Raw genomic sequence first — 27,997 nt, 5'->3', positions numbered from 1 at the left:
GGATCCCCCACTCCCCAAAGTGAATAGCATTAGTAAAAGAGTGCTTGTGACAGCCAGAACACATATCCAAAGTTACTGCTTTGCAGTAGAAAGCCCTTAGATAATGACAAAGCCAGGGAAGCAGTGACATCAGAGCTAACCTGGTGGCAGAACAGCAGCTCTCCTGCCTCCCACCCCTCCAACACCCTTTTTGGAACAACACCGACAAACACGAGAGAAACGAGAAACTACTTCATTGCCTCTGGCCTTATAGCACAGACAGGCGTATCCTTTTCTACCTACTGCACCTTTTTTAGAATAAAAATTTAATGGGAACTCCATCTGAGCTGTGTAGGATAGACCAGATAATGCAGCTGCCATCTGCGCAGTTTACTGTTTCAAGATAAGCACAGATAGGCATAATTACTAGTTAGACGTGGAGCTTGACTGGCTTATTTATTTGCTTAGAAAAATATTTACAACATTCGGATTCCCATTTTTAAATAATTCTTAAGAATGCAATACATATTTTTGAGAAATTCCCACAATACAGAGTCTTAATACTGCAAATGAAGGACAACTGTACACAAGCTTAACAGGTAAATAAGGCAGACAACTTAATAGCAGCAGTTGAACTAAAGCTGAGAAACTGTCACTCTTCCAGCTGTTTTGGTATATTGCAGCAACTCAGACAGGCAATAAGGAAGTTCCCAAGAAGAGCTAACCAAATTAAGCTATGAGACCCTGTGTAAGAAGGATGTCACCTTTCCTGGTGCCTTCTTTCTCCTTAATTGCTTAGCCTTTGTTTTCCATTCTTCATACTTCAAAGCAGTTCTAAAGAATGTACTTCTGCATATTTTGTTTTTCAGAATTTGAATACCTATGAGCTACTATTAGGGAGTGGAGGAGGAAAGTATGAACAACAACACAGCCCCACATTTTCAGTAGGATATGTTCTAGCAGTGTTGCATCCAGCCTCCCACCACTCCATAGGCAGCATGGAACAGGTTCACTGAAGCTGATAGTGGAAGCAATGGGCAAACCTGTAAGATAAGGCTTTACCTGACCCGTCTCCTTCAGTGCTTGGAGTTTGTGGTATGTGAGCTTAAAAGCTATCTCACTGTATCAATTCTACTGCTAAAGTTAAATGACTAAATTGCAACTTTGTCTTGCCAAATACACACTAGTAGGTACTTTGTTGGCCTCCCACAAAAAAAAAAAAAAAAAACAAAAACAGCTCCAAATAACATGTAATCAATTCACAGTACCTCACCTTAAGACCAAGTTCCCTAAATAAGAAACCATACCTAAATAGCCACACAAACTTCTTGTCAAAGTCTTTCTCAGTACAAAGACATCTATACTTATCCATAGAAGAGCCTAGTTCATGTGAACACATGGCATTAACTTTACCAAGCACAGCGCAAGCTGCTATGCTAGCTCTCCATCTCCCTGCCAAAGCAAATTCAGCTAGATTCACTAACTTCATTCTCAGGACTCGAGGAGAGGCTGCCTGTGATACTGACCTGGGGCTTTTTGGTTTTTTGTTTTTTTTTTTACAGTTACTGGGCTAGATGATCACATGCAAGTTAAAGAAAAGCTTTTACCTAGTTCTTTGTGAGAAGTAGTGTACGGATTTCTTAGCTCTGTTAATTTGAAGTGGACTAGGAAAACTATTGTCAGTTTCTGCCAGAAATCAAGTGTGTTAAGTAGCATTGTAGTATTAAGCTACAATTTTGTTTCCTTTACAACCACTAGTTCGTGTGACAGTGCCAAACAACATTACATCTATTGCTACGTACCTACAGGAAGACTGCTAGTCTAACTAGCTTTTTAACTACTCTCTATGAGCCAATTGAAAACATTCCTTTTTAGTGCTAAAAGAAACATCTGTGCAAGGGGTCTTTCGACATTTGTGTAAAGTCTTTCCCCCTTTCTGGGCAACAAATTTGTCACCAGCAACAAATCAGTCATCAGAACATCTAACGTTATGGCTGAGAAGAAAGGGACTTGTACTTAGATCTGTGCTCATCTATTTCTTCCTTTGTTTTTTTGATACAGCTAAAGATTTCCTTGAAGAGTGCTTTATATTCAGGAAGAGTATTTGTGGAGCAAAGTGATTCTCCTGCATTCGTGAATTCTTGATTGTTAGCTGAAAGATCATACTGGGTATTTCCCACACTGTCTTTAGAATACTGCTTCAGTGTTTGTACAGCCTTGTGTTTCAAAGAATCTTCATCCATTTGACACTTCTTCAAAAGTTCCTCATATTTCACTTTCAGAGCATTATACTGAGCATCAACTTCATTGAGTACAGAGATTCCCCGCTGCTTCACAGCTTCAGCTCTCCTGATGCACGTTTCTTCATGGCCCCTTAGAATGTCTCCCCCTGCAGCACTACTCAAGAAATTTTCACTACTGCTCCGCTTCAATGCCTTTTTCTCAAGTTCAGGGACAGTCAGAAGCCCATCATCAGCTGGGCTCTGACCAAGCTCCCTTTCTAAAGATTCTTTAAATGAAATGAAAAAGGATTCTGGCACCAATTTCTCTGCATTGTGGAGTGCGTTTTCAGATTGAAGCATCTGTCGCATTTCAGCTACTTCCACTTCCAACTCCTCTGCACGAGCCCGATACAAGTCAATATCGACAAGCCTCTGTTCAAGGTCGCAGTTCTCTTTCACCACAAGACTGTATTCCTCTTCCATTGTTACCCTCTTCTCTTTTTCTAGGTTGAGTTGGGCTTGCAGAACTGTAACTGCCTTCTTCAAGTTCTCATTTTCTTCTTCCAGAGGATTTAGCTGACTATCCATTGAAGTAATCTTTTCTGCAAACACGTGATCATAAACAAAATACCTGAGGAAACAGGGAAATACAGCTAAAGTTTAGAAATACAGACCCCACCTAAAGTTTTCCTGTCGTTGGTAAGTAATGACAGTTTAAACTCTGTGTTAACATATCTGAAAGCATGCATAGCAGTCATCTTGCCAACCTAACAGTTCAGCTGATAATCATGATTGGAGTCTGTAGATACTTCACATGCCATCAAGCCTCTCAGCTCAAGCAGGATGGCAGCTTTTTAACAATCTCAAATTACAGAAAAGTTTACTGAATAAAAGATCTGTAATTTCAATTTAAAGGATACTACCTCCACATATTATGTGATACTCCTTCATATTTTTACCACATCTTTCACAACTTAGGTCTCCACCGATTGTGGAAACAAGCTTCAGAATGGGCAAAGCAGTTCTGCAGAGTGTAATTCCACAAACCTCTCACAGTTTGAAATAATCCACTTATCTTTTGAATTGCCACCACGTAATTCCTTGCTTGCATAGATTAATTCCTCAGTCTTACTTGCATATACTGCTGGAAGCCCAGACACAAATCCCATTCTCCCTGTTTGCAGAACTATTTCACTTCTTCTATTAGCTTCTAGCAGCGAAGACAGACTGGGACCATCCCCCAGGTGACTCCTGATGAGCATACAATGCAGTTCAGCTGGGTAGAACTGCTCTAAATTAAAAAGCAGCCCAAAGCTTCAGGCACTATTTTACCAGCTTATAAGCATTGTTTTATCCAGTTTAAATGCAGCTACTACAGCAAGCCCACCTTGAAAAGAAGGTGCCCACAGATGTCCCAGGAAAAAGTAAGTTACAGAAAATATTGTTTAGGATAATTTACTTGGTAGTTATCTGTGTTTGTGTTTTATCTGACTGAAAAGAGGAAGGTTCACATTCTTGAAGGCTTTCTAGGCTACAGTTTCACACAGCTGGAGGCTCTGAGGGAGAACCTGTCAAGATATTAAGTAGAACATACTGTTGTTTTCCCACAAAGATCAATACAGTCTGCAGCCAGAGCACACCAGAAGCAACACTACCACACACTGCACAACTGTACAGATATTCTTCTAGTTGCAAACTTAGAATGCTTTTCTGCTACTCTGTTAAACACCCGTGCTTGTATCTAGTTTTTGAAACTTTGCTTAAAATAATTTTCATTTTCTGTTTGTTATGTAAGGAAAGAGTCTTACTGGCGAAGGTCGTACAGCTCCTTCAAACACGAGAAGCTGTGCATTGATCTTGGCTGGTCAGATCTCTCATGGTTCATCCGGCCTCGTCCAGACTTTTTCAGCTCTTCTACTTGCCTTTGCAGGTCATCTATGTGTGTCTGCAGATTTTCAATAGTCTCTGTCAAGCTAAAAGTGAAGGATCTCTGTTAAAGCATTTGACTGTTTAATCAAGGACAGATTAATTCCCATCCCCTCACATTTCAGCTTCTCTGAAGATTGCTCTTTGGCCACAAACCACCTTTAAATAAAACTTTCAGTTTAAGAGTGTAGAACAACACTAGACAAACAGCCACCAAAACGCTGCGTTTATAGACTCAGATTACTGTTTTTTGTATCATCAGTTGAGTAGAGAGGAGAAAAGAGGATGTTGCTTAAGTTTGTTACCTTAGTATCTTTTGTTGTGATGCTCTGCTCTCTGCAACTAGCTTTTGATTAGTGTCTTCTAGTTCTCTTGCTGTCACATCCAACTGTTCATAAACTTTTGCATGTTGATCATTCATTTGACGCAAGAGCTCCACTTGCTTTGTGAGATACTGCAAGACAACACTGCTGTTACAAGTTTATATTAGAAACACAGGATAGGGCTACTGCTCTGCAGGTTTGTTCACATTCATAAAATAACTGCTATGTTCTAGAAATGTACATGTTCCAGTGGTTGCTTTGGTTACTACCCAGTTGAAAAGGTGCAATCAGTATCTTAGTTACTTCTCTTGTCTTTGTCACTGTGGTCAGTGAAGGCTGATCAACCAGTCCTTCATCCAGATGACTTGGGTTGGTTTGTGAAAACTGTGTTTATCTGTTCAGCTACCCTTGCTGCAGTTAAACTGTTGCCAGTTCTACCACAAACCCATCCAGATTGGGTTTGTACTGCAGTCATCACACAAACCTGGATTTCAACACAGTTCTTCACAGAGTCCTTTTAAAAGTTGCAGTGAAATCTATCATAAGTTTTTTAATAATGTTGACCCAACATTCTTAGCATTTAAACTGAAGTATTGGGTAGCACTTGGTTTTTTTTTCTGCTTGCCTATGTTTGAATCAGCGTTAGGTTCAGCAAAACACATTTTAGGATGTGGTCACACCTGAGATTCTGAGGACTACTACGTGTCAGGAAGTAGAACCAAACTATTAGATTCAGCCTTTAATTACTTACAAGGAACTATTCCAGTCATTGTAATACTGAGCAAAAGTCTCCTGTGCTTTTTTCTTTTAAATACAAGTCTACACAAAGTGATCTCATTTTAACTCCCTTTAGTTTGATGGTTAACAAAATAACCTGCTAAGTTTCTAGAATTATTTCAGAAAGCCTGGAATTCTCCATGCAAGAAGTTAACGATCACCTAAGACTCTCAGTACAAGTGCCTTGTATTGTCCCATTTAGCAAAGGACTGAGCCAGTTAAAAAAAAAAAAAAAAAGCATTTTTTTTAAACAGACTTGAGGAACAAAAAACCCGACCCTTAACTATAACTTAGTTGCTACATAGAAGTAATTTCATAAAATAAGTTGTGTATTACTACATACTAAATGTATGAACGCCTACTGGACTTCCAAGCAGAACTACATCTCAGTACATACTGTCACATACTCAAAACTTCTAATATTCTGCTTAACCTTTCACCTCCTTAAAAGATCGATGTGTTTATATTTTAGGCAATTTAAGAACAGATTATAAGTTAATCTAGGACTAGTAACTGCTGCATAGACTTCCAGAAGATCAGCATGGTAGCTGTTGGCTAGATCCTTTTGCAGCCTGTGTGCACGTGACAGGATTTACACAAAAATAGTATGTGGATTAGCTGCAGAATCTCAGCATGACCCACTCCAGATTAACTTTTCCTACTGGTCACTCTCAGAAAGTGCTAGAGACTTCTTCATATTTTCTTCAGTTAAATACAAGAGTGGCTGAACACAGAAACCAAGGTGTTGGTGGCAGAATTTGATGTCACCACTTCTCACAGCGGGCTTTAGTGGAAGTTTTAGCTGAATGAAGATGTGAAATGCTATCTCCTTCATCTTGTGTCTTCAGCATCTTCAGTTCTGGTATCAAGTTGGCCTGGTGCAACCAGAACATCACAACAAAGTATGGCTCTGATAACACCTTAGGAGTTCCCATTTTCCCACAGCTACCATGCTGATCCTGCACAACAGCTGAGTGCCCATCATGAAGCAGCAGTGGAGACTTCAGGCACTCTACCACACAATGAAAGGAGAGCCAGTTCTTTGCACTCCAACTTCAGAGATACTAAGATGCAGACAGAGATAAAGCTGCCCTTTCAATCCAGCATTTATTACATGGCAGCGATCAGTTTGCGGAACACGTGTCAGCTCAGAGGTCAGACATAATGATCCAAGGCAGTAAAACACTTAATATCTTAACTTTTAATATATCAACTGTAATAGTAAGCATCCTGAAACCTTTGACCCTTCCTTGTTTTGTGCAGACAATGTAGTACCATATTTCAAAAAGGTTTCTTAATCATTCTAAGTTTGGGATTTTGCTGCCTGTAAGATATGAATTAGTAGGAGGAAAGTAGTCATTGCTTTTTTGTTCTGAAAAGGCTAGTTTAAAGCCTGGCAAAGTAGCTACAAGAGCAGTTGAAAGAACACCTGTATTGCAGAAACAAGCACTTCAAAATTAGGAACATCGAGCATAAACCCTGGAAATAGCACTTGCATATTTTATCCTGAGCAGCAGGGAATTCCTGGTTCCCAATGGCTAAGCCAAGTTAAGAGAATAAATAAGTCTGTGTGAACATATAAGGACGTGACCCTGCTACACACCAACTGCAGCTCACTGCTAGAAGGGCTCTTCTCACCACTTCTTGTGCTAAAGCTCTCCTATGTAGAGACAAAATGAAACAAGAAGATCTTAGTCGAACCAAATGAGATACCACATCCTTAATAGCACTAGGCTATTTCTGTAAATGAATCCAACTTAGCAATCATGTCTCTTTCCATGTTTTCAGATGGCGTTATAATAGAGCCACTGATTAAGAAGCTCTGCTCAAGGATCCAGGTTAGCTGTCTACTGCAGAGTTAGGCTGTGTTACTTCAAAATATGTCGTAACTGTGTTAAACACTTCCTTAAACAAGGCTCTCATACAGGAGTTGAACCTGGAGTAGAACAGTGTTTGTACAGCACACCTTCAAGTGTGCTATACGATACACCATGAAGTACTCTCCAGATCTAAAGAATCAATCTTTCCTGTAAAAGCACTCATCTCAGTGAGTCAAGTCTCTGCATAAGTGAATACTAAAAAAAAAAAAAAGCTATAGCATTGGCAATAAATACAGGCCATTCCAGCCGTTGTGTCATCAAACAAATGTGGTAACAGTTTGATTCTTCCCCCTATTAAGTGACAACATCAAGGTATAAAACAGAAGTGTTTTATAAAACAAACAAAAAGCTGCTTATTTACATCAATGTGACTATTTTAGAAAACACCTATATACTTCTATGTCTCAAGTTTAGGTTCTTTAAGTTGCCTATCGCTACAACAGTGATAAAGGTTTAAGTCCTAAGCTGCAGCTGTACAAAAATACTCTGACTGTAACCACATAAGTAATGCTTCCACAAGTGAGTGCAGATTTTGTAAGAATTTAGCACACGCCAGTCACAGCCTATTCCCTGTGATTCATACTAGAGCCAAAATGAAACACTGGACTACATTTCCATTACACTGCCAGAGTAATGGAGAAGTACTGAATATTTAATAAATTTAATTATTAGAGGCCGTGCATTGCCCTCAAATAGCTAAAAAAAAAAAAAAAAAAAAAAAAAAAAAAATCATTATATTGGCAAATGTTAGGTCTGCAAGAATAGAAGCACCATTAAAGAAACAGCCACAAATGGTCAGGGCTTTCCATGAAGTAACAAAGATGAGTGTTTCCAAAAGGGCAGCTCTGATTCTCCCCCCAGAAGACATAAGAACATACCCGCTACAGCCTGTATTTAGGCAGTTACATGTTTTTATTCTTGTTGATTTTCATTTTTTAACTGAACTGTATTTCCCTTTACCCCCAGTAGAAATACATATCCTCCCATTTTACTTAAATCTTTATCACGCTTTTTTGTCAAGCATTTAAATTTCAGTGCAGTAATCATTAATAGTTAAAATAATATGAAGATGTTCATTTATTCATCATATGATTTTCATATCATTTTTACCCGACAAGACCAGCAAAATTTAGCTGTAACAATCCTGAAATAGCTTGTCTGTATAAAAAGTATCAGTCATGTCATTATACAAGCCGAATCCAACAGGAATTTTGTGGCACAAAGACTCCATTAATGAGACAAATGGGTCTAACAATGATCAGAGCCTGGGTAAGTTTTTGAGGCAGCACCGGCAGTTAAAGGCCAACACTTTCAAGGAAACACTGATCAGATGTTGAGAAATCAGAACTCTCAACTTACGTGCTATTCTGCTGCATATCTGCATGACTTACACCTGGATTCCTATAGTATTTACCTCTATCTCTTGCAGTTGCTCTTGATTTGTTGCATACATTTGCTGTAAAGATTCTTCTAATTCAGTGTTGCGGTCCAGTAGCGTCTTCCCAAGCTCAGCAGCAAGGTGAAGATCTAAACAAAGAAGTCATTTGCACATAAGGTACAGACCCGATAGCATGACCTGTTTTTCAAGTATTTTAACCAAATACTGACTGGAATTATTATTTTTTTAAATGACTGTGGAACCCAAAAATGAAGTTAGCTTACAGATGCATTGGCCATTCAAATACTGTCTGTAAGACAAAGACTTAAGTGAGTCCTGAAACCTATAAGATACTCCAAATTCATGGCCATTCCTGGGGTCCTCCTTGGATGCTGCAGCCTCGGGGCAGATGCAGGCAGCCACCTTCCCTTTGCTCCCCTCCACCTGCTCTGTACTGCATGCACCTCTTATTGCAGCATCCGTTAACTATTTCACTGTGGTTGCAACAATCATGTTTTAGAAGAATAAGCATAAAGTACTCTTTAAGTGCTCATCAGGTTAGACTGAGGCCAAAGCTGACTGCACTCTCATATACTGTGCTGTTCTTCCCTATTGCCCCTTCACCAAGGAGCTTGGGTTGCACAGGAGCAAAATGAAAGGTCCAGGCATTTGATGGTGAACTAGTAATATCAAAGACAAAACTTAAAGAAATGCAGCTATCCTGCCTTTCAAGCTCATAAACGTAGGAGACAGCAATTGCTTTATGTGCTCCAAAACACCATTTTAAGTATAATTTGTTCAGAGGCACTTAATCTCTATTTTGCTTAATCACCTCCAGGGTACAGTGACTGTAATTGTTTCAAATTAAGAAATAAGTCATCTGAAGACCCAGGTTCTTTCTCAAGGGAAGCAATATGAGTATTGCTAGATGTTTCATATTATTATGTTTAAAGATGCAATTTAAAATCTAACATAATGTGATGAAATCAATACAGTATTATTGCTAAAACAGTAATTACTCTGTGTAGGTATTACATGATTCCTAACATCTTACTTTTCACCTCCTTCCCATCACCTGGGCCTGACCAGGTTTCTCCTGCATGCAGGTCAGCCTTGTTAGTTCTTATATGGGTAGGAATAGCATCACTAATGGGAAAGAGGCAGAAGGAAGTTCAAGAAAAACCTCAGATTCTCTTCAAGAAGCCTGAAATGAATACAAGACATACTGCATCACCTGCAGCTGTAGTTAGACAAGAAAACATTTTTAATTGTCACGTGATTAAGATGCCCTTGTTTTAAGGTGTTTCTTGTCACTTTCCTGCCCTTTTCCAGCCCCTTATCAGCTGGTTTCTGTAGCAGACAGAAGGCTGTTCCCAGGCTGCTTTGTGCTAACCTTCACTGTGGCAGCCTGTCTGAAATGAGTACTTGGTCCAGATACATAAACCAAAGACTGAGTACAGACCAAACAGACAAATGTTCCTGTTCACTTGTCTCTGTAAGCTGTAGATGTCCAGTTCAGGACAAACAACAGCTGTGGTAGTCATTACACATTCTTTAAGGTAGGAAAAAACGGGCTGTAGCTGTCAGACCTTTTGAATAATGTTTGTGGAATTTATTTACAAGTCACCCTGTACACAAGTTCTTGCTAGAGCTGGGAGCCACATGGCTCTCTGTTTTACACTTACTTAGCAGTTTATCCTCAAGTAGCTTTTTTGTTGTAACACCCCTTGTAGAGAAACACAGCCTACTTCACAGCTTTTTCCCAAGTTTTAAAGGGTTTGGATGAAGAAACCTTAAGTTCTTCCTATTTGAAAACAGACCTTATACATTGCTTATCGTGGATGGCTCACCTCCTCAGCAGCCCAACACCACGCTGTTCTATTGCATTATGGAGTACTGGAGTCTGTGGAGTCACAGTTATTATTATGGAGTCAAACCAACTCAGCCCTCCTGTGAACCTGGACTGACTCAAAGTTCTCGTGCTACATAAATCTTCACCAGTACCCACAATCTTTAAAGTCCGTCAACAATATTGGAATCATTCAAGACCACTCTTATTTTAACAGAGCAGAATCTAAAGAGCTTTAACATAATCCTCAATCCTTCTCAAGACATAATGTGCAATGGTATTACTTGCTGCCATTTCCCTTCCCAAAGGGAAAGTTTCTTTTTATGTTTAAATACATTCAGAAGTAGGTAGTGCCACTTTTAAATGCCCCCACACCTACTAAATCAAGAGGCATAGCCACATGGTGCTTTGAATACAGTGCAAATAACAGAATTCACTTTACTGTACTTTAATAATCATTGTGTTCATTAGAATGACTGAAGCACAGATGGATTACCATGGGAGAAGCCTACTGTTTGCTAATTATGGCAATTTGGTTTTGAGGGGGAGAAGAGAAGAGTTCAATAACATGCAATGAAAGCCTAACTGCTACCCCTGGAACAGGTAAGAACTGAACCAATCTGACCTGTTCTGAAGTTAACAGTTTACAACGTGGAGAAACGGGTGCACAGGGAACCTTCATTTGTCTAAGAATCACTGTATGATACTAGAAGCACACAGCTCTTTTATGTAAAGCAACAGCTCTACGTCCTGCAACAATTTTGCTCCATGAAGATGTAAGCAAAGAGTTTTTTAATAATGCAAGAAGTCAAATTAGTAAACCTGTTCAGTCTTACTTGTGTCTTCTAACAGCTCCATCAGAAAACAAAGTATGATTTTAGTGATGGATCTTCTACAGTGTTAAGCCCTCACTTACAAGCACTTCTGTGCAGCCTTTCAGCAGTGTTTTTGTAGTTGAGAAAAAGACAGAACATGGCACAAAACTCTTACTTTATGCTTTCATAACCCATCTAGCAAAGCAATTCAGATGATTTTTATTCTAAAAATAAGCCTATTCTTTTCAATAGGAGAATGCCTTAGTAATATAGGATGTTTAAGTTGAAGTTTAAGTGTAAACTTAAACCCTTAGTTTTTCACTTAGCTACGCATCTCGTACTCCATGTTCAGCTTACTCTGCTTTGTTAAAGCAGGTAGCAGCAAGATGCACAGAAGAGCAATCACGTAGAACAGCTCTTTTCCACATGTCAGCGTGCAGCTGCAAAAGATGGACCTTGCAGGAGGGAAAGCTGCTCCCATCCTTACAAGAATTCCATGAGCACTGTTTTCAATGACACGTGCCAGACAAGTCCACCTCTTGCCAAGGCAAAACCTTCTGCTGCACGCAGAGGCAATGGAAGCTTGGCCAGCTGTTGCCCTCCCTGAGCTCCTGGGCAGGCTGGCAAGGGCTGCAGGTTTGTGGTACTGCACTGCCTGGTTGTTCACTAATGCGTTCTCACAAAAACACTCCTTGATTTCCAAATGTGCTGATTCTTTGGGTTCTGATAAGTTTCACTTGTGTCCTGTAAGCGACCTCGCTGCTCCACTGACATGCACTGATATTGCTTGGTTTTAGAACGAGGAGTATGTTCCAGACTGTAAAAGTCCAACAGAACGTTTTACAGACGTTCCCTTAAGGAACTTATCTGCATTTCAGCTCGCTCATCAGCTCATTTTCCTCCTTTCCCTTCTGGCAGGCTGTTCTATTTGGGCTTGCGAGAAGCTCATCCTTAGGAAGAGACGCTTCTGGTGCTGGGAGCGCACCGCCCCTGGAAGGAGCACCGCCAGCTCCGGCAGGGAGCCGAGGCTGGGCATTCACTCACGGGAGAAAGAAGCTGAGTTCAAGCAGTAGGGCAGGAGGTCCGGCACCGCGCAGCACGGATCCGCTCTGCAGGTCTTCCACCCCACCAATATCGACGATGTAAAAATACCAAACCCTGTCTTCAAATTTTCAACTCATCCTTTTGCAAACAGCAAACAATGGCTCCAGGATCTCGTTTAAGTGGCTCTCTTTATAACCTGTGGCCGCGACGGCATCCCTGCGCGCTGCGGACCGCCCATACACACACCGTACACACACGGAGCAGCTCCTGCCCGCCCAGCGCTGCCGTCGGACGGTTCGTGCCGCTCCGGAGCGCCGCTCGGGACTCACTGCTGCCTTTTACAGCGACTTAGCGTCCAAACGAAGCGGACGCCCGTCCTGCACGGCAGCGAGCTCCGAAGGAAACGGCGCGTTCTTTCCGTCACCGCAGATGACTTTTAACGCAGTTACATCGCTGTACGTCCGCGTCTCCACCGGTAACGCTTCTCCCTCCCGCGGGGCCCCGCTGTCCCTACCCGGCCATGCCCCGCCGGGAGAAGACCCTGGAGCCGCCCCACTGCTGGCAGGGGCCCGGCCACGGCTGCAGCCGCCGCTCCGTCAGACAAAGACGGCCGCGCGGCGCCGGTAGCGGCGGTCCCTACCTCCCACCCTCGGGCGCCCCGTGCGCCGCCGCCGCCCCGCGTCCCTCCGGCGGCCTCGGCCCCTCCCGCGCGACCCCCGGGTTCGCCCCGCCGCGGCTCCGGCTCCCGCTGCCCCGCACTCCCTCGCCCACCCTCCCCGCGCGCCCCCCGCCGCTCACCTTGCTGCAGGTCCTGCTGGTCGTACCACGGCTCATCCTCGCGGATCTCGAACTCCTCCACCAGGCTGTCGGCCAGCATCGCGCCCTTCCCTAGCGGACAGGGCGCAGCGCTCACCTCGCGCCGGGCGGCGGCGGGGCAGGGCGAGCCGGCTGCCGCTCCTCGCCTTAAAAGCCGCCTCCGGCCATTGCCGAACGTTTCCGGACTTTGCCGAACCTCTCCCCCTTCTGGTCGGGCTGTGCGGAGCCGCCGGCGACAACGTGGCACGCTATAGCCGCCCGCCCACCGTCGGCCCGCGATTCAAACACTACGCCCTCACCTCCTCCGCCGAGAGCCAATGGGGAGCCGCCCGCCGGGTAGATCGAAAGGAGCGCCGGCCAACCAGGAAGCGGACTCACGGCAGGCGGCCAATGAAGGAGAAGGAGGGGTTGGCCCTGGCCAGCCGGCCCTCCCCTAGCGTCCCGCTGCGCAGCCTCCGGGTGGAGGAGGTCGGTCGGTGCCCGCGGAAGGGGCGGTGGCGGCGGGGCTCGAGGCGTTCGCGGTGGGGAGCGGCCGCCGTGGGGGGGTTCCGGTGTGGCAGAGGTGGCGGCGCGCCCGGGAGTGCTGGGAGTCCCCGCGGTGACCTGTGAGGCGGTGCCTGGGCCCCGCTCTCCAAGCGCTCAGCCCCTCCCCGCCTTCCCGCCCGGGGAAGGTTCTGTGCCGGGGTGCGGAGCGGAGGGCGCCGTCCCCGCGGGTCCGTCTGCCGCTCGCTGTGCGCCTCCGTAAGGTGGAGAGCCGCGCCCCTCAGCGCCGGGCCGCTCTGAGTGGGCGGCAGCGCGGCGTGCCCGGGGCTGGGATGCCCGCAGGTTCGGGAGCCATGGGAGCTCTGCGTGTGTCTGCCCTCCGCGGGGTTTCCTTTCAGCGGTGCTTCCCCTCAGGGCTCCCCCTGAGGACTCGAGAAGCGCCGGTTCTTTGCTCTGCCCTCAGCGCTTCGCTGCGGTGAGGAGCTGCCACGAGAGGCGGTGCGGCCGGTGCGCTCTGTGACTCACGGCTGTGCGGGAGGCTCACGCGTGTTTCATTGTTGTACAATTAAAGAACACGTCTCTGGGGAAGGGAAGCGTGGAACCTCGGCTTCTCACCGAGGCGATTCACACGCGAGGCGCGGGAGCAGATGTAGCGTTAGCGCAGGAGCCGAGTCAGATCCTGTGCTGCACTGAGTCATGGCGCTGGAGGCGGGTCGGCGCATTGTTAGGAGGCTGTCGTAGAAGAAATGATACTTATAAGTTTTTTGGAGCGACGGAAGCAGTTTCTTATTTGTGCGTAGGAAGGAACTGAGTCAAATACGACTTGAGAATGTTAATGCTGAGCGTTTATCTCAGTGCTCTTGGAATCTGAGGTCGGGGCCCGCAGTTCTCCACTGAAAACCTACAGGGTTACAGCTGGACTGTGGTTTTCCAAAAGCCCCGAGGTCTCACACCGACATCATTAAGTGTATTTGGGAAGATGTGGATACACAGTTTTAAAAAGCACACTATTCTTATCGATAATCACCTTTCACAGTTTTTGATATCCCTCTTTTTAAGCATAAACATTTAGCATGGGCATCTTTTCAATAACGTAGGTTTCTCAGTTCAGTTTATGAAACCAAACTTGCTACAGAGGTGCAAAGCCTGGAATCAATCACCTGGAAATGGAAAATTCTGTGAAAAATGAATATGATGACAAGCATGACAGTCACACTCAATTATCTGAAAATTGAGTCACGTTTTTACAAATAAATGAGCTTTGGATGGCTGTTTGAAAATTGCATGTTGGATAAAATTGTTAACGTGGTGCGGAGGAGGAAGGGGTGCACAGCTGGCAGCAGGTTGTGCAGCTCTGCAGTTAGCAGGTATTAAGGCTGAAATGAGTGCCTCCAAAGGAATGGCAAATTGCTCCTCTCAGAGATGTCCAGATGGATAAAGCCTCGGTTAGAAAGAGCAACTCGAGAGAAATATTTCTGTATTGGGATTCTGGAATCAAATCTGGTCAAGAACATAAAGGGAATATTTGCTTTAGAAGGTGGGGGTTCCCTGGAGCTGGCTGTCCCCACGGGATGCTTCGCAGCACTCATACTTCAGTGACTTGCTGGAGGCACGTGGAAGAAGTCAGCAATTTAGAGAGCTGTTGGCTGAAGCTCTGTTTGATTTATCAGAGAGCTCTGCATTAAAGAATCTCTGTTATTTGGACATACTTTAATGCTGTACTGCTCTGCATGAGTCACTTTCTGGATTTTGTTTACATGCTGTCTTCTCTAGTATGAAAATGTTTAGACTGTTAAAAAGTGCTTGGATAGTTCCGTGGTTTCTGTTCATGTCTGATTTGTTTATTAGGTGTTAAGTATTGCTTCCATGTTCGTTAAGTATTAGCATTTAAAAGTACAAACCCAAAACTTTGTTTTGAAAGGAATGCTTCCTAGTGTTTGCTGCATTTGGACATTCACAGCAATGGAACGTGTGGGGCTGTGGGCTGACTCACTTCATTCCTGCACAGAGCTTCGTAGCTTTAAAACTACATAGCTGGCAAGATGTAAAGTGTGTGCAATTACTTTGACCTCTGCACCAGAATTGGTCTTTGCAAATGCTAATTTTTATGTGCACAGAAATTATTCTCTTAAAATTTGGTCTACCTGTTCTATTGACTTTTAGCTGATGAGGTTTAGAAATGTCGCTGAATTGATATTCTGTGGTTTTGTGCTCAGAGGAAGTGAGGATGTGGAGATCTTGCTGCTAGAACCCATTTCCACACCTCTGATATGAATCTCCCACATCCTTTGACTTTGGAAAATTATTTAACCAACTATCGTAATTCTTTCCTGTACCTTGAGGAAGAAGAGGCTCACGCAGTTGGGAAGATGAAGTTGGCTTTGGAAATCCACCCCAATGCTCTGGCGTACTCCATGACCACGTTGGGTGCCGGAATGATGAACAGTATCTTTAATTTCTACTACGTCAAGCTTTTCCTAAACCGATACAGAATTTCAGAAGTAGCATTTCATCAAGCACAGGTATTGTACGATGGATATGTTGGTTTCACGGTGTGTCTGCACCTGTGATATTGTAACAAAGGTGAAGTTTTTTGGTTTGTTTTGTGGTGGTATTTTTTTACTTATTAATTCCTTTTGAATGCAAAGCAAATGGTTATGCAGTACTTCCTTTTAAGTTTTGATATTGCATATGCAAGAATATGTAAAAATGAAACAGTTTATAATCTGCAGACAAAAATCTCAAACTTTGATTGCTGGGAAGATTAACTTGAAGTGATCTTTTAAACTAATCTTGCGTCTCAGCTCCAGAGGTACATTTATGGATTGTTCAAGTACTTAAATACTGCCCCAGTTCTGCAAGTCCTTAGCGGGGTGTGCAGCTCCTGCTGTAAATTCCAGCAGGCAACGAGCTGGCTCATGTTCTGCATCACTTGCAATGAGTGTGCAAGGTGGGAGCTGTCAGAGGAGTGAGGTTGTAGCCGTGGGGGTTCACCAGGCATTGGGCACTGCCTACTTACGCTTTCTTTTTTTATTCTATTTCATAATCGCTGTAAACCTTTAAATACTTTTGATAATTTGGTCCCAAGTCTGTTTTTGCTCTTTCTTTTATTCTTTAAGTAGAGATTCTTTAAGTAGATATGGTGTTTATTACTTCTTGCCTGTATAACCTCTGCAGAAAACTCACACTGCTAAGTTGTGTTCTGTTTGTCCCAGGTTGTATTTATGATATGGAACGCCATTAATGATCCACTTTTTGGCTATATTCAAGACAACTCCCAGTCGCCATGCTGCTCCAGACGCCAGTTTTCAATTCTGTACGGAGCTCCGTTATACGCGTTAGCCTTTTTGCTTCCTTGGTTTCCTTGGAGACATTATGAAGAAGGTGACTGGCTGAGTGGGCTCCACCTCATTGTCGCATTGTGTGCTTTTGATGGTTTGCTCACCTTTGTGCTGCTCGCACAGTGCGCGCTCTTTGCAGAAATTTCAACGAGACATGAAAGCAGGCTTCAGCTTATAAAATACAACCAAGTAGCAACACTGATCGGGTCAACAAGCGTTCTCTTTTGTGGCCTGATATCAGATAATATGGAAAATTTTGCTTATTTTCAGGCTTTCGCTGTTTTGATTGCAGTGTTAGCAACAGCTTGTATGTATTACACAGGCAAATACAGTACCAGCCAGTATGAGCAGAGAGGAGTTCTTGCCGAGAATGCTGATCGAGGAAATGGTGACAGAGCTCTCTCCTGGTCCTCGGTGATCTCATTGACCAAACAGATTATGACAGAGAAAAACTTTTTATTTTTCGTTACTATGAACTTCTTCCAAGTTTTCCACTTGGCCTTCTGCAACAATTTTATGATGATCTTTGCGGATAATCTCATTCCTCAGGATGTCCTTTCTTCTTCTGTAAGAAGCATCATGTATGGAGCAGGCTTCATTTGTCCTCAGGTAGGCAGGATCACGTTTTGAATTTCAGAATACAAGAATGTGGTGTTTTGTCTGTCCTTGTTAGATTAAGGTATCTGTTTACACTGCTTGTTGAAAAAATGCTGTACCCTACATGAACGATTGGCCATACTGAGAAGCAAATCCAGTTCACCAGTACTCTAAAAGAAAATGCCCATGGGTACAGTCTAACCAGATGGAAGGCTGGGTTAGTGAGAAGGGACAAGCAGGCAGGCCAGTAGAAAATCATTTTACAGGAAGGTGAAATATGAGTGTGCAGCAAGTCCTACAGGATTCATAACAACTAAGTGTAACTGAAGAAAAACGTGGCCGAGATAAAAAGTTTCTGTAAGCAAAAATGTAGAATTTGGAGTACTTTTCTCTTTGATTTTGATTTGCAATATACGATGAAAGAATAATCTCTTCTTTGGTAAGTTTTTCAAACAAACTGCAGAAGGCACTGGAAAAGTTATTAGGTACTAACAGCACTACTGAAATATGTATCTCAGTTATAGGAACAGAACAAAACTCGCTGCTTTTGGGGGATAATACATTCCCATTTATTTTTTTGTTTGCTGTCTTTGTCAGCTGCGTACACTGGGTATGGGGAAAGATGGTTTCATGACTCCAGCAGGGATGGGAGTAGGAGGAATTAAAGGTAAAAGAAAGGAGAACCCAAACCAGTCGTAATGTGTGAGCAAAAGAAAACAGCAAAAATGTGTCCCACAGAGTGCAAACACTCTTGTCTGCAGCGAATAAAAAAATTTGTTGTTTCTTCCCTTCTAATATCTTGCAGTGGATTTTTAAAACTTTCCTTGTGTTTACTGCTGGGATTCCCAAAAGCTGAGAATGTAGATTTCCAGCACAGGTACCGATGGCACTGGGAATTTCTGAAAATGAATGTTCTTTAAGTTGTAATGCTTTTCTGTAGGAATAACTTAGGAGAAGGAGCAATTGCAATTCACAGTTCTATTTCAGTTACCTTTTTGGCTGTTGCATGTGTAACAGAGAGTCACTGACTTTTTTTCTCTCAGGATCTTACGCATACCTTTTCTGTTCTATAAATTGAATATTAATCATCCCAACTTTAATCCTTGCCACAGGTTTTAGAGTGTTTTTTTTTTTTTTTTTTTTTTTTTGTCAAACAAGTAAGAACTTTGAAAGTAAACCAGAAACTTCAGAAGTAAGGAAAGATGAAATGCACTCATTATATAGCAGTCATCAGTTGCTGAAATCATTGTGACCGTGTGAAGCAAACAGTCTTTCAGAAGATGCATTTCTCTCTGCTCCCCAGACGCTTTGTCTCGACGGTCACTGAACCGTAGTATGTGCTGTGACCTTATTTCTCTCAGGTTTTGTCCCTTTGAGTTCAAGATATAATAAGAGAATTCTCTGGTGGCAATGTCCTGAGCTTCACTTACTGGCAGAGCACCCAGCCCACGTAAAACAAAGCACCTTCTTACAGACTGCTCCAGAGGTCTGTGCTGCGATGGGCTACAGCTTCTGTCTTAGGTTCCTTGCAGCAGCGGGTGCAAAGAGTACAACCTGCCTTTCAGGGTCAGCCTGTTGCTGAAACAAATCTAAATGTAAAGCATTACTAAGTTACTGTTTTTCATAGAAACATGCTGTTTTAGAAATGTGCAGGTAGTAAGGGATTTCTAAATGGTGCTTCCTGGGACAGGGCCATTCTCAGTTACAGAGGGAAGATCGTGTTTCTTACAGTAACACACTTAACATCTTAGAATGCATCGTGTAAGCACGATTCTGCAAACACCAGAGAACAGCAGGGGGATGGTATGTTTAGTTTCTTACAATCAGATCTTATTACTATACCAACTTCCCAGATTTGTTTTCCCTCTCTGTTAATGTGGGCATTCAATAATAGTTAGCAATGTGGGGAGCAGTGCTTTCCTGGGGATGTGACAGTTCTTACCTAGCTGGAGTGGCAGGACCGTTCATACCTGGTAAAGCTCACAGAGAATGATCCACTAGATATTTCCCTTTGTTCAATTCTTATGTTTTTGTTTGGTTTATTCTTGTTAGGGAGCTTTTTTCCTTCTCCTTTGATATGTAGTAATGATTTATTTGTGTCTTTCTGTCCTTGACAGGTCTCCTAATGCTGAAACACTGTACTGTGTTTTTGCCTCATATATTTGTATTCCTTTTCAGTGCCTTGTTCTTCTCAGTCATGCTTCGTTGAAGAAGTTTGGTTACTACAGAATCATCTTGTTTTCCTTTTACTTTGAAGGAGTAGCTGCTGCTGTCATGTTTGTTCTAGGACCAGGACATTACTATCTCTTGGCATTTTATCTCACAACAAACATGTAAGTAAGTACCTTTCTTTTTTTCATACATACCAGTTAAATAATTTCAACAGAGTGGACACCTGTTTCTGTAGCATAAAGATTTTAACACTGCTTTTTTTTTTTTCTTTCTGGTCTGTTTCATCTGTCAGGAAACGGAAAACTTCTCTCAGCTTTCACTTCAGCTTTTAATTTCTTCTTGAAATCCAACCAAAGAAAAAACAAAGCAACACAAAAAACCCAAACCCATGAAAAGTAACTCAGGTTTGCAGCCAGATCCCTCCAGCTATATCTCTGTTTTAACATGAGACAAATTCAGATTCAAGAGAAGTAGAACCACTTTTCAACCACAGAGACAGAGATCTCAGTAGAGAAACTCTTCAGACAGTTTGCTGGAGAGCCTCAGACCTCATTTGGTACTGAATGAACCCTTGTGGGTTGCACTGCAGAACAAGTAGCAATGAGTCAAGTATCCATTAGATAACCAGTACTAAGTTGCATTTTCAGTGATAGTGGGGAAGTATGATACCAAGAAATAGAAGTTGCATTGAGGAAGTACATTATTACATATGCAAAAATTTAATTAAAAGTGAAGACCTGCTTGTATATGTCAGTTCATTTTTCTCTCTCTGTTTCCTGTTACACTTCTGCATTTCTACATGTTCTTTCCTACCCTTTTTTTTTCCCCGTTTTCATTCTCATTTTCAGTATTTCATGGGCTACTGTAACACTGAGCTGTGTGGCCAATAAATTGCATTTCATTGCCTGCGTACTTTAAATGATGAAGATATATTTGGATTTCCCCAGGAAAATCTTATAAGGTACCTAAAGGCTGTTTGAAGTGCTAATTGTTCATAGCCTCTTGTAAGTGCAAGCTAATCACAGCCAAAACGTAACGAAATGAAGAAATTCTATTATTTGAATACAGTTTCAGTTCAGCAGTTTTACTGAGATCAGATTTGTGTATGTGTGAACGTACATACATATGTATGTATGCAAAATGTGAATGTGTGTAGGAATACATATAAGTTTTTTTTTTTTACTGTTCTCATTCTACTTTGAAGTTTGTCTTACATCTGATCTTTCCAGTCCTCTCCAGTTGTTCAGACTTCAACAGGAAATTTGCAGCTTTTCTTTCTTCTTTAGCGTTTCTTTTCTTCATGTCATTTTCAATAATGGTTGGTGATAACATCAAGCAAGTATTTATGACTTTTTTCATCAGTGTCCAGGAAAAAAAAAAGGGGTGAAAAAAAACCCTTTTAAGTATGCCTATCGATTTCTGATTCACAATTAAGAGCAGATCTAACAGTGCTTTCAGTTTGTTTCAAGACACATTGCCGAGTTTTAGTGTCAGCTTTGTGTGTTTCAGGACTGTGAGTGTGGTTGGATGTCTGTGCCTGCGTGTCAGATTAGGCATCAATTACCATTTTTTATTATGAAAATGTATTTTTTTTAAAATGTTTTCTCTTCCTTTAGGGTAATTGTACAAGCTTCGTTTAGTTTGTTCAATTTGCCTTTGGCAGATATTGTTGATGCAGATTTAATCAAGCACAAGCGAAGGTATGTCAGTCTTAACTGTTTTTCTTGAAAGATGCTGTATGTTTGCCATGCTACTCTTCAGTAAATTGGATTATGTCAGAGTAGAGGCAGTAAGTGATTGGGTGCTTGTCACAGAAGTGCATCCTGTGAGAACAGCGTAGCACAAATGGGGAACTTGAATGAAGTTTCCTGCAGTTATTTCAGCAGAGTAACTTGAACAATTTATTAGGCCATTTCTAGTTTTAATTGCACTGCTGTATATTCCAAGTTCTTCATGGTTTTTTTTTTGTGTTTATTCACATCAACTTAAATTGAATTATTCTGTAATCCAGTGCATCCATTGTCACCTTTCTGACACAGAAAAGAGTTTAGAAAGTTTAACCTGTGCTACTCACGGTGCAAATTTCAAAGTCTAAGTGGCTGCTGTTATCTCTCTGAAAAGAAATCCAAGATAAAACCTGCAGAGGCCTTGCATACGACAACTGATAGATCTCTGGGATTTCTATCAGAGTGCAAATAACTTCCTGCTGGTTCCATCAATGATTGTATTAGTGCAGATTCAATCTCGTTGAAAGGGTATTAAAGGACTTCACCCTCAAAGGTGAGAACTGGTGCACTTCCTTTCTTGGCCTCACAAGCTTATTCTTAAAGTGTAAGTAATTTTCCATGCACTGTTCAGGTTAGCTTTGTTTCAGAGCCAACAGCTGAACTTGAGTGCAAGTCATTTCAGAACTGGGGCCAAGATGTATGGAGCCCAGAGGTTTTTTACCTTCTGTTTCCACAGAAAATGAGATTTTGTTATGATAGCTGGTCAGTGCATGAAATGTATGAAATACAGCAGTAGTGTATGAAAGACAAAGCTAGCATTTGCATATTAACAGTTTTTAAAGTATCACTGGTGTAATGTGTATTTTTACTTTCTGAAATGTCTAGATCACCGCTTTCCTCTATGGTTTTTGGTACCAATGCTTTATTTACCAAGCCTGCCCAGTCCTTGGCTCCAATGCTTGTGGTTACAATACTGAATCAATTTGGTTATGAGAGCTTGAATAATCAAGTTGCTCAGCCTGATCCAAGGTGAGTTCAAAAGGGATACCTTAAATCAGAGAAACTAAATGGAAATAATCCTGTCATATAAAAAACACATTAATCTGCTGTTAGTTTTCATCAGCTGCACTTCAAAAACAGTTTACTGTGTGGTATTTTTTTGTTGTTAGGTAGAAATAGAAATGTTTTCTAGTGTGTTGGTTTTGTTTGTTTTTAAGAATAAACCTATCAAGCAATACATTTGAGGATACCTACCTAATTTTTGTGGGGGGGGAAGGATACGTTGCAATATTTAACCACTTTTGGTTCTCTGTGAAAAATAAAAAGAAATTACCCAATGCTCCTTATTAAGATAGATGCAGTCCTGGCTGCTGTATTTTGTTATCTCATAAGTCTATTTTCTTACATGTATAATCTTAATAGGGTTGCAGCTAAGATTTTTTAATTATTATTATTTGAGAGAAAGCAGTTTAATCACTGGAGGGAGGGAATTTGCATCAAGGAGTGTCATTTTGACTTCAATACTACTTACCATTCTAATGCTAACGATTTCATTGCTTTCCCTAGAGACCTTAATGCAGAGCATAAAGCTGTGGTTGCTAGCTAACACATTATAAATGCATGGGCTTTTATAAAAACAAATTATCAGGGTTTACACTAAAAAGGTCATAGGCTTTTATGACCAACAAGAAGTGACAACATAAAGAATAACTGGAGTCAGGACTAAAAGGCAAAAATCAGCCTGATCGGGATTTGCTTGAAAGAACAACACAGATATCCTAGGAACTATAGAGCTTCTCTAAATTCTGTGTACAACGTTTAAAAAATGAGTAGCAGACAATTGTATACAGACTTCTGTGGAGGTAGGCCTTCAAGGAGAAGAGGCTGATTTTGTGTCCTCTAATGCTGGGAAAATGTTTTATATTTGAGGAATTTTCCAAAATGAAAAAAGAGGAGGAAAGTACAGCATAAAAGGACAACAGGTGGTCTTCTGAAAAGCATCCTGACATAAAGAAGGCTGAAGTTTAAGACTATGCCTGAGAACAGTTCCTTTGATTTTAATTCTGTAGATAGCCAGCCAGAGAGAAGTTGTGAAGAGGACACGAATCTCATTATAATGTCAAATTAGATTACTGATTTTTGCAGAAGAGCAAAAGATGTGACTGAGTGGATGTTGGATTGTGAGAGGGCTGAATATATTAATCTGGAAGGTTCAGAGAAGTTCAGATTTGAAGCATGAAAACTGCAGATCAGATCCAACTTAATCAGAGGAATGATACCTTAGTGGATAGATTCAAAATCGCAGTGTTCTAATTTTTTGCCCAGTAAGTAGAGTCTGGACTACAAGAACAATACATTTAACACAGAGTCGAAATACTTTCAATGCTCACTCTCTGAAATCTGTATTTTCCATTGAGTGATGTTGAAACTGCTTTATTTAATTGCAAGGTACAAAGCTGAGATTTGAAGAACACCACAAATATGCTCTGTCTATCATCATACCTATCCCCTCAAAAACGATTTCTTAGGCATGAAGCAGTCTGCATGCATTCTCTGTATATATCAGTGCATACATGCACATCAGCCCTGAACTCCAAATTTGGCCGTCCCAGTGTGATCTCAGTAATTGGACTTTTCTACCAGCTAGTTCACAAATCCTGTAACCTCTCTGGGGAAGAATAAATGAAAATATTACAAAATATGACTTTCTGGGCTGGTCGTTATATGCTCACTTATCCAGGCATTCCAGAGACCTCGTCTGTTCTACTCTTCCTCCGTACTGAAACCTTTCAGCTGACCGTCAGCACTGCCTCCTTCATACTTACCTGTGCCCCAGTATTCAGTTCTGCCTCACTGACAGTACCTTAGACATCAGAAATGCCTTCTTCCTTAGGAGGAATCCAGTTCTGTGATTTTGAATGCATTATACATTAATATATTAATTATGCCACATTCTTAGGGGATGCTGTAGCTCCACATAAGTTAAGCATTTTGTAGTGGAAGCCAGCTTCAGAATTATTTTTGCTTTTGTTTTTTAATGTGATATCCTTAAAGTTTGAGGAACAGTTTGTAGACAGAGTGGCTGTTGTTGCCTGTTTGTTTTGTACTTTTACTTCATCATGGTAACATCAAATATTACCTGTCTCCTATGATTGATTTTTTTACTTATTATGTTTTGTTATGCAATTGAAAACATATGTAGTTTAAAAACGCCCTCTTCTGGAGAGCTACTGCAACAGCAGTTAGCTTCTACAAACCTGCTTTTCAGCTTGTCCTTCAGTGAAGGGCTCTTAGCGGCACTTTGTTGATGCACTTGTATTGAATTGCTGGATTGCATCACTTTCTGTTCAGACCGAGGGAAGCCTAGGGATAGACTGTGTGTTTTATTCCTGCATGTGCAAAGAATGACTGAGGATGGAAAACTTCATTAGTTATTGGTACAACTCATTACTGTGACAAAACGTGAGCTCTGCTCTTGATTTATCCCAACCCCTTAATGAAATAGTTTTCCCATTCGTTGTTTTCTCTAGATATTTGTCATAACTTGAGGTTTTAACACAACAATTGATGTCATTATTTTCATAAACCAGTATTGTTCCACTGAAACCAGATCAAGATTGCATTTGTGAAAGTCAGTAATTTGGCAGATGTTCTTTCTTTTTGGCCCTTGTTTTGTGTAAACATGGAAGAATTTAGTGTTCAAAACTGCAGTCCTCTTTAGTGTGTAGAACAGGCAAAGTGCAAACCCCACCACACTGTTAACTGTGTCTGAGTTCTGTCTTCAACTTCAGACGGGTAAGAAATTTGTCTAAGGCATCCCGGCCAGCGCTGCTGGTATCAGTAACCATTGGCAGTTGTGATGGTGGTGTGCATGAGGCGGCCCTTCTTTATTTGTGCTGAAAATGCAATTGAATTCAGGCCAGTAAACAACTTCCAAGTGGTAAATTGTTGTTGCTGTGGACCAGTGACCTGCTAGCTAACAGTTTGCATTTCATAAATGTGATTGCTCAAGTGATCATGTAGTTCATCTGAGAGCCTGTGGTTTTTGTTTCCTTACAGAGCATTAGCATGTACATGATTTGGGATAAATTGTGATCAGTGTGGGTGTGGGCATGTATGTACTGAGGAATAAATCTGGGCTGTGTTGGGGTTACGTTGGAGATAGCAAGCATTCTTCTGTTAAATACAGTGAGAGATGAGTTCATTCTTTTATGATTTAGATAAACTCTTAGATTTTATTCAAAACCCTGCTCAATTTTACAAGACTTTTGTTCACAAATTTCAGGGTTTTCTGCATCATGTCCATAGCTGTTCTGGGTCTCCAATCCTTATACCTGAATGCTAAGAAAAAAGCAAATAACAAAAACTGATCTTCTGAAAGATAATTTAGGTCCTGTTTCTCAGCTTGAGTTGACTTTCCTGATATTTAAGTAAAAATTAAAATTCAGTAATGAACAGAATGTCAGTAGATAATTCTAGTTACTAGATGAATGCCAGAATGTGTGCTTTAAGATGTCAGAAACAGTACTGGATAACACAAGAAAAGTTATCATATTCTCCTTTTTGATTCATAGTTAATGATGCTTTTATTCCTTAAGATTTAGATCAAGAAATACCATTTATTCAGAAAAATGAATGAGAATCTGTGTATTATGTTAGTGGCTTCCATTATCTTGTAAAAATTTATTTCAAAACAATGAGATGAAATTAATCTTTCTATTTCAAGCAATTACACCATACCTGAGCATTAATCATAACTCCCACCTTGCATTCAGCAGCTGTGGTAACATACTATGTAGATAGCTAGTAGTTCAGATGTGAACTATTTCATATTAAAATATTTGTTTCTACTACAGTTTTTCTTTCTCTTCCAGAACACTCAGTGTCACTAAACCTTTTCTGATGCTCTGTTCTATAATTGAATCACATTGCTTTAAATTATTTTCTGTATTAAATAACACAGATGTGTAGTAAAGTAGTTATCTCATTTCCTCTCAGCAATTATGAGAGAAGTAAACACTATAAAATATATATCTGTATGTAGAATCAGAAAATATACTGGAAATATATTTGATATCCGAGATATTTCCTCTATTTAGAATTGATTGTTCACAGTAATGTGTATGTGAATATTTAAGATAAATGATTTAAAATAGTTTGTTATGAAATGACCGTAGAAATCAATTGTTTATCTTCTTCATCCTGAAAGCTGTGTTTTCATGTTTTTCACCAGCCTGTTTTTAGGTCTTCATGACGCCATGTTCTATTTGATCTGTCTGGTTCCACTTTGCATTGCAGTCGTACAGATCCTGACGTGGACTCCCTTTTCAATCCAGAATAGTCACATGGCAGCTGCACACTAAATATTTAACTGTTGGTCATTAAATCATCTGATGAACCACACCACAAAGGACTTAGCACATTTTAAATGTGAAAAAGCAAGATTGCCTTCAGTGGACTGTCAGACCAAATACAGTTTGAGCCACTTCAATAATATTGCACCCTTCTCTGTAATGAATGTAACAATCCACGTTCAGCCTTAATTATGAGCCTGTATAGAGGGGTTTTTGAGTTGAGTTATTTAAATGTATTGTGCTTTTTCCATAATTACTACTGAGGTCATTTTTGATATATACTGGTCACTGTTACCTGCTTTGAAGAATGGATATGGCAGATCAGGTGAGGGAATCCCAACTCAGCACTTGGAATTTGAGGGATGTATGTTCTTAACCTTACTGAAAGGTGGAGGATGAATTCTGTCATACCTGATAAAATGTCAGCTCTCTGATTTTAGGCCATAAGAACCCAGAGGGACATCCCTCAGGGATGGCAGAGAGATGAAGAAAAAGATGGAGCTGGTGTCCTGCTGACCAGTATCGACTCAAATCTGCCAGCTGCTACAGGAAGAGGTCCTATAAAAAATCTCTGTAAAACTAAATTAGAAAAAGATTAGAATGTTATTCAATTAGGTGTTATGGAAAAGACTCCATACTTCCTCTTGGCTTTGAAAATGTCTGCACTGGGTGGCAGGTAGATGTAGTTCCTGGCTTTTTGAATGGGAAAATTGTTTTGAGGTACAGCGTTGTTAGCTTATACAGAACGTCACTGTGGAAAGAACATATGGATATAGCAGTGTTCACTTAGTTGGTTCAAATCCTAGTACACACATTAAGTCAAACTCTACCTGCTTAGTAGTTTTAGATTGGCAAATTTGTTTGTGCTCACCGTTGAATTTAATGAATTAATGATTCATCCAGTTGATGTTAATTTCTGATTTAGCCTTACAAAAATGTCTTCAGGCAAGTTTTTGAATTGATCCTGTGATTTTTCTAGAATAAAGGTTTTTATACAATTTCAGGAACATTGAATCCTATCTCTGTTTCACACATGCTGTCCTAATACTCTTGCTATGAGGGCAGGAGAAAGAAAGCGTATTTAATCACACCCATAATCAGTCTAAAAAAGAAGTGAATAACCACCTTTAATTGAGGTGGAAGTCTTACTATATGAAATAGTGATAGGAAGTTGACAGTATTTTATGATTGACATAATTTGTTCTCCATTTCTCTGTCATTCATTAAACTTTGTTATCCTTTGCTAAACCAACATGATTGTTTTTGGCCGTGAATCAAGTAAAGGATGATCAAATTCAAAAGCTCAGTGTCTTT

At 41.1% G+C, this 27,997-nt stretch overlaps 2 protein-coding genes across 5 annotated transcripts; one reads left to right on the top strand and one right to left on the bottom strand.

Moving 5' to 3' along the window:
* Positions 1 to 409: 409 nt before the first annotated feature.
* On the bottom strand, positions 410 to 13,126 carry CDR2 (cerebellar degeneration related protein 2). The gene is made up of 5 exons (XM_042827729.1): positions 12,992 to 13,126; positions 8,522 to 8,634; positions 4,433 to 4,581; positions 4,010 to 4,174; positions 410 to 2,832 (listed from the first exon to the last, which is right to left on the bottom strand). The coding sequence occupies exons 1-5, from the start codon at positions 13,068 to 13,070 to the stop codon at positions 1,968 to 1,970; spliced, it is 1,371 nt and encodes a 456-aa protein (XP_042683663.1). The 5' UTR covers positions 13,071 to 13,126; the 3' UTR covers positions 410 to 1,967.
* On the top strand, positions 12,514 to 27,984 carry LOC122165082 (transmembrane protein 180-like). 4 transcript variants are annotated; one of them, XM_042827726.1, is made up of 7 exons: positions 12,514 to 12,648; positions 15,835 to 16,014; positions 16,708 to 17,442; positions 19,609 to 19,763; positions 21,219 to 21,302; positions 22,215 to 22,358; positions 26,563 to 27,984. In XM_042827726.1, the coding sequence occupies exons 2-7, from the start codon at positions 15,862 to 15,864 to the stop codon at positions 26,690 to 26,692; spliced, it is 1,401 nt and encodes a 466-aa protein (XP_042683660.1). In that variant the 5' UTR covers positions 12,514 to 12,648; positions 15,835 to 15,861; the 3' UTR covers positions 26,693 to 27,984. The 4 variants fall into 4 exon arrangements, with proteins under 4 accessions (XP_042683660.1, XP_042683659.1, XP_042683661.1 ...); XM_042827725.1 differs by lacking the exon at positions 12,514 to 12,648 and adding an exon at positions 13,210 to 13,477; XM_042827727.1 differs by lacking the exons at positions 12,514 to 12,648; positions 26,563 to 27,984 and adding exons at positions 13,210 to 13,477; positions 23,778 to 24,030.
* The last annotated feature ends 13 nt before the right edge of the window (positions 27,985 to 27,997 follow it).

Source organism: Centrocercus urophasianus, unplaced genomic scaffold, assembly GCF_019232065.1.
Source record: "Centrocercus urophasianus isolate 14NV4802_14NV808 unplaced genomic scaffold, USGS_Curo_1.0 seq_29, whole genome shotgun sequence".
NCBI classification, from domain to species: domain Eukaryota; kingdom Metazoa; phylum Chordata; class Aves; order Galliformes; family Phasianidae; genus Centrocercus; species Centrocercus urophasianus.
Note: the sequence above shows the minus strand (reverse complement) of the source record. Positions and strands in the feature narration are given on the sequence as shown.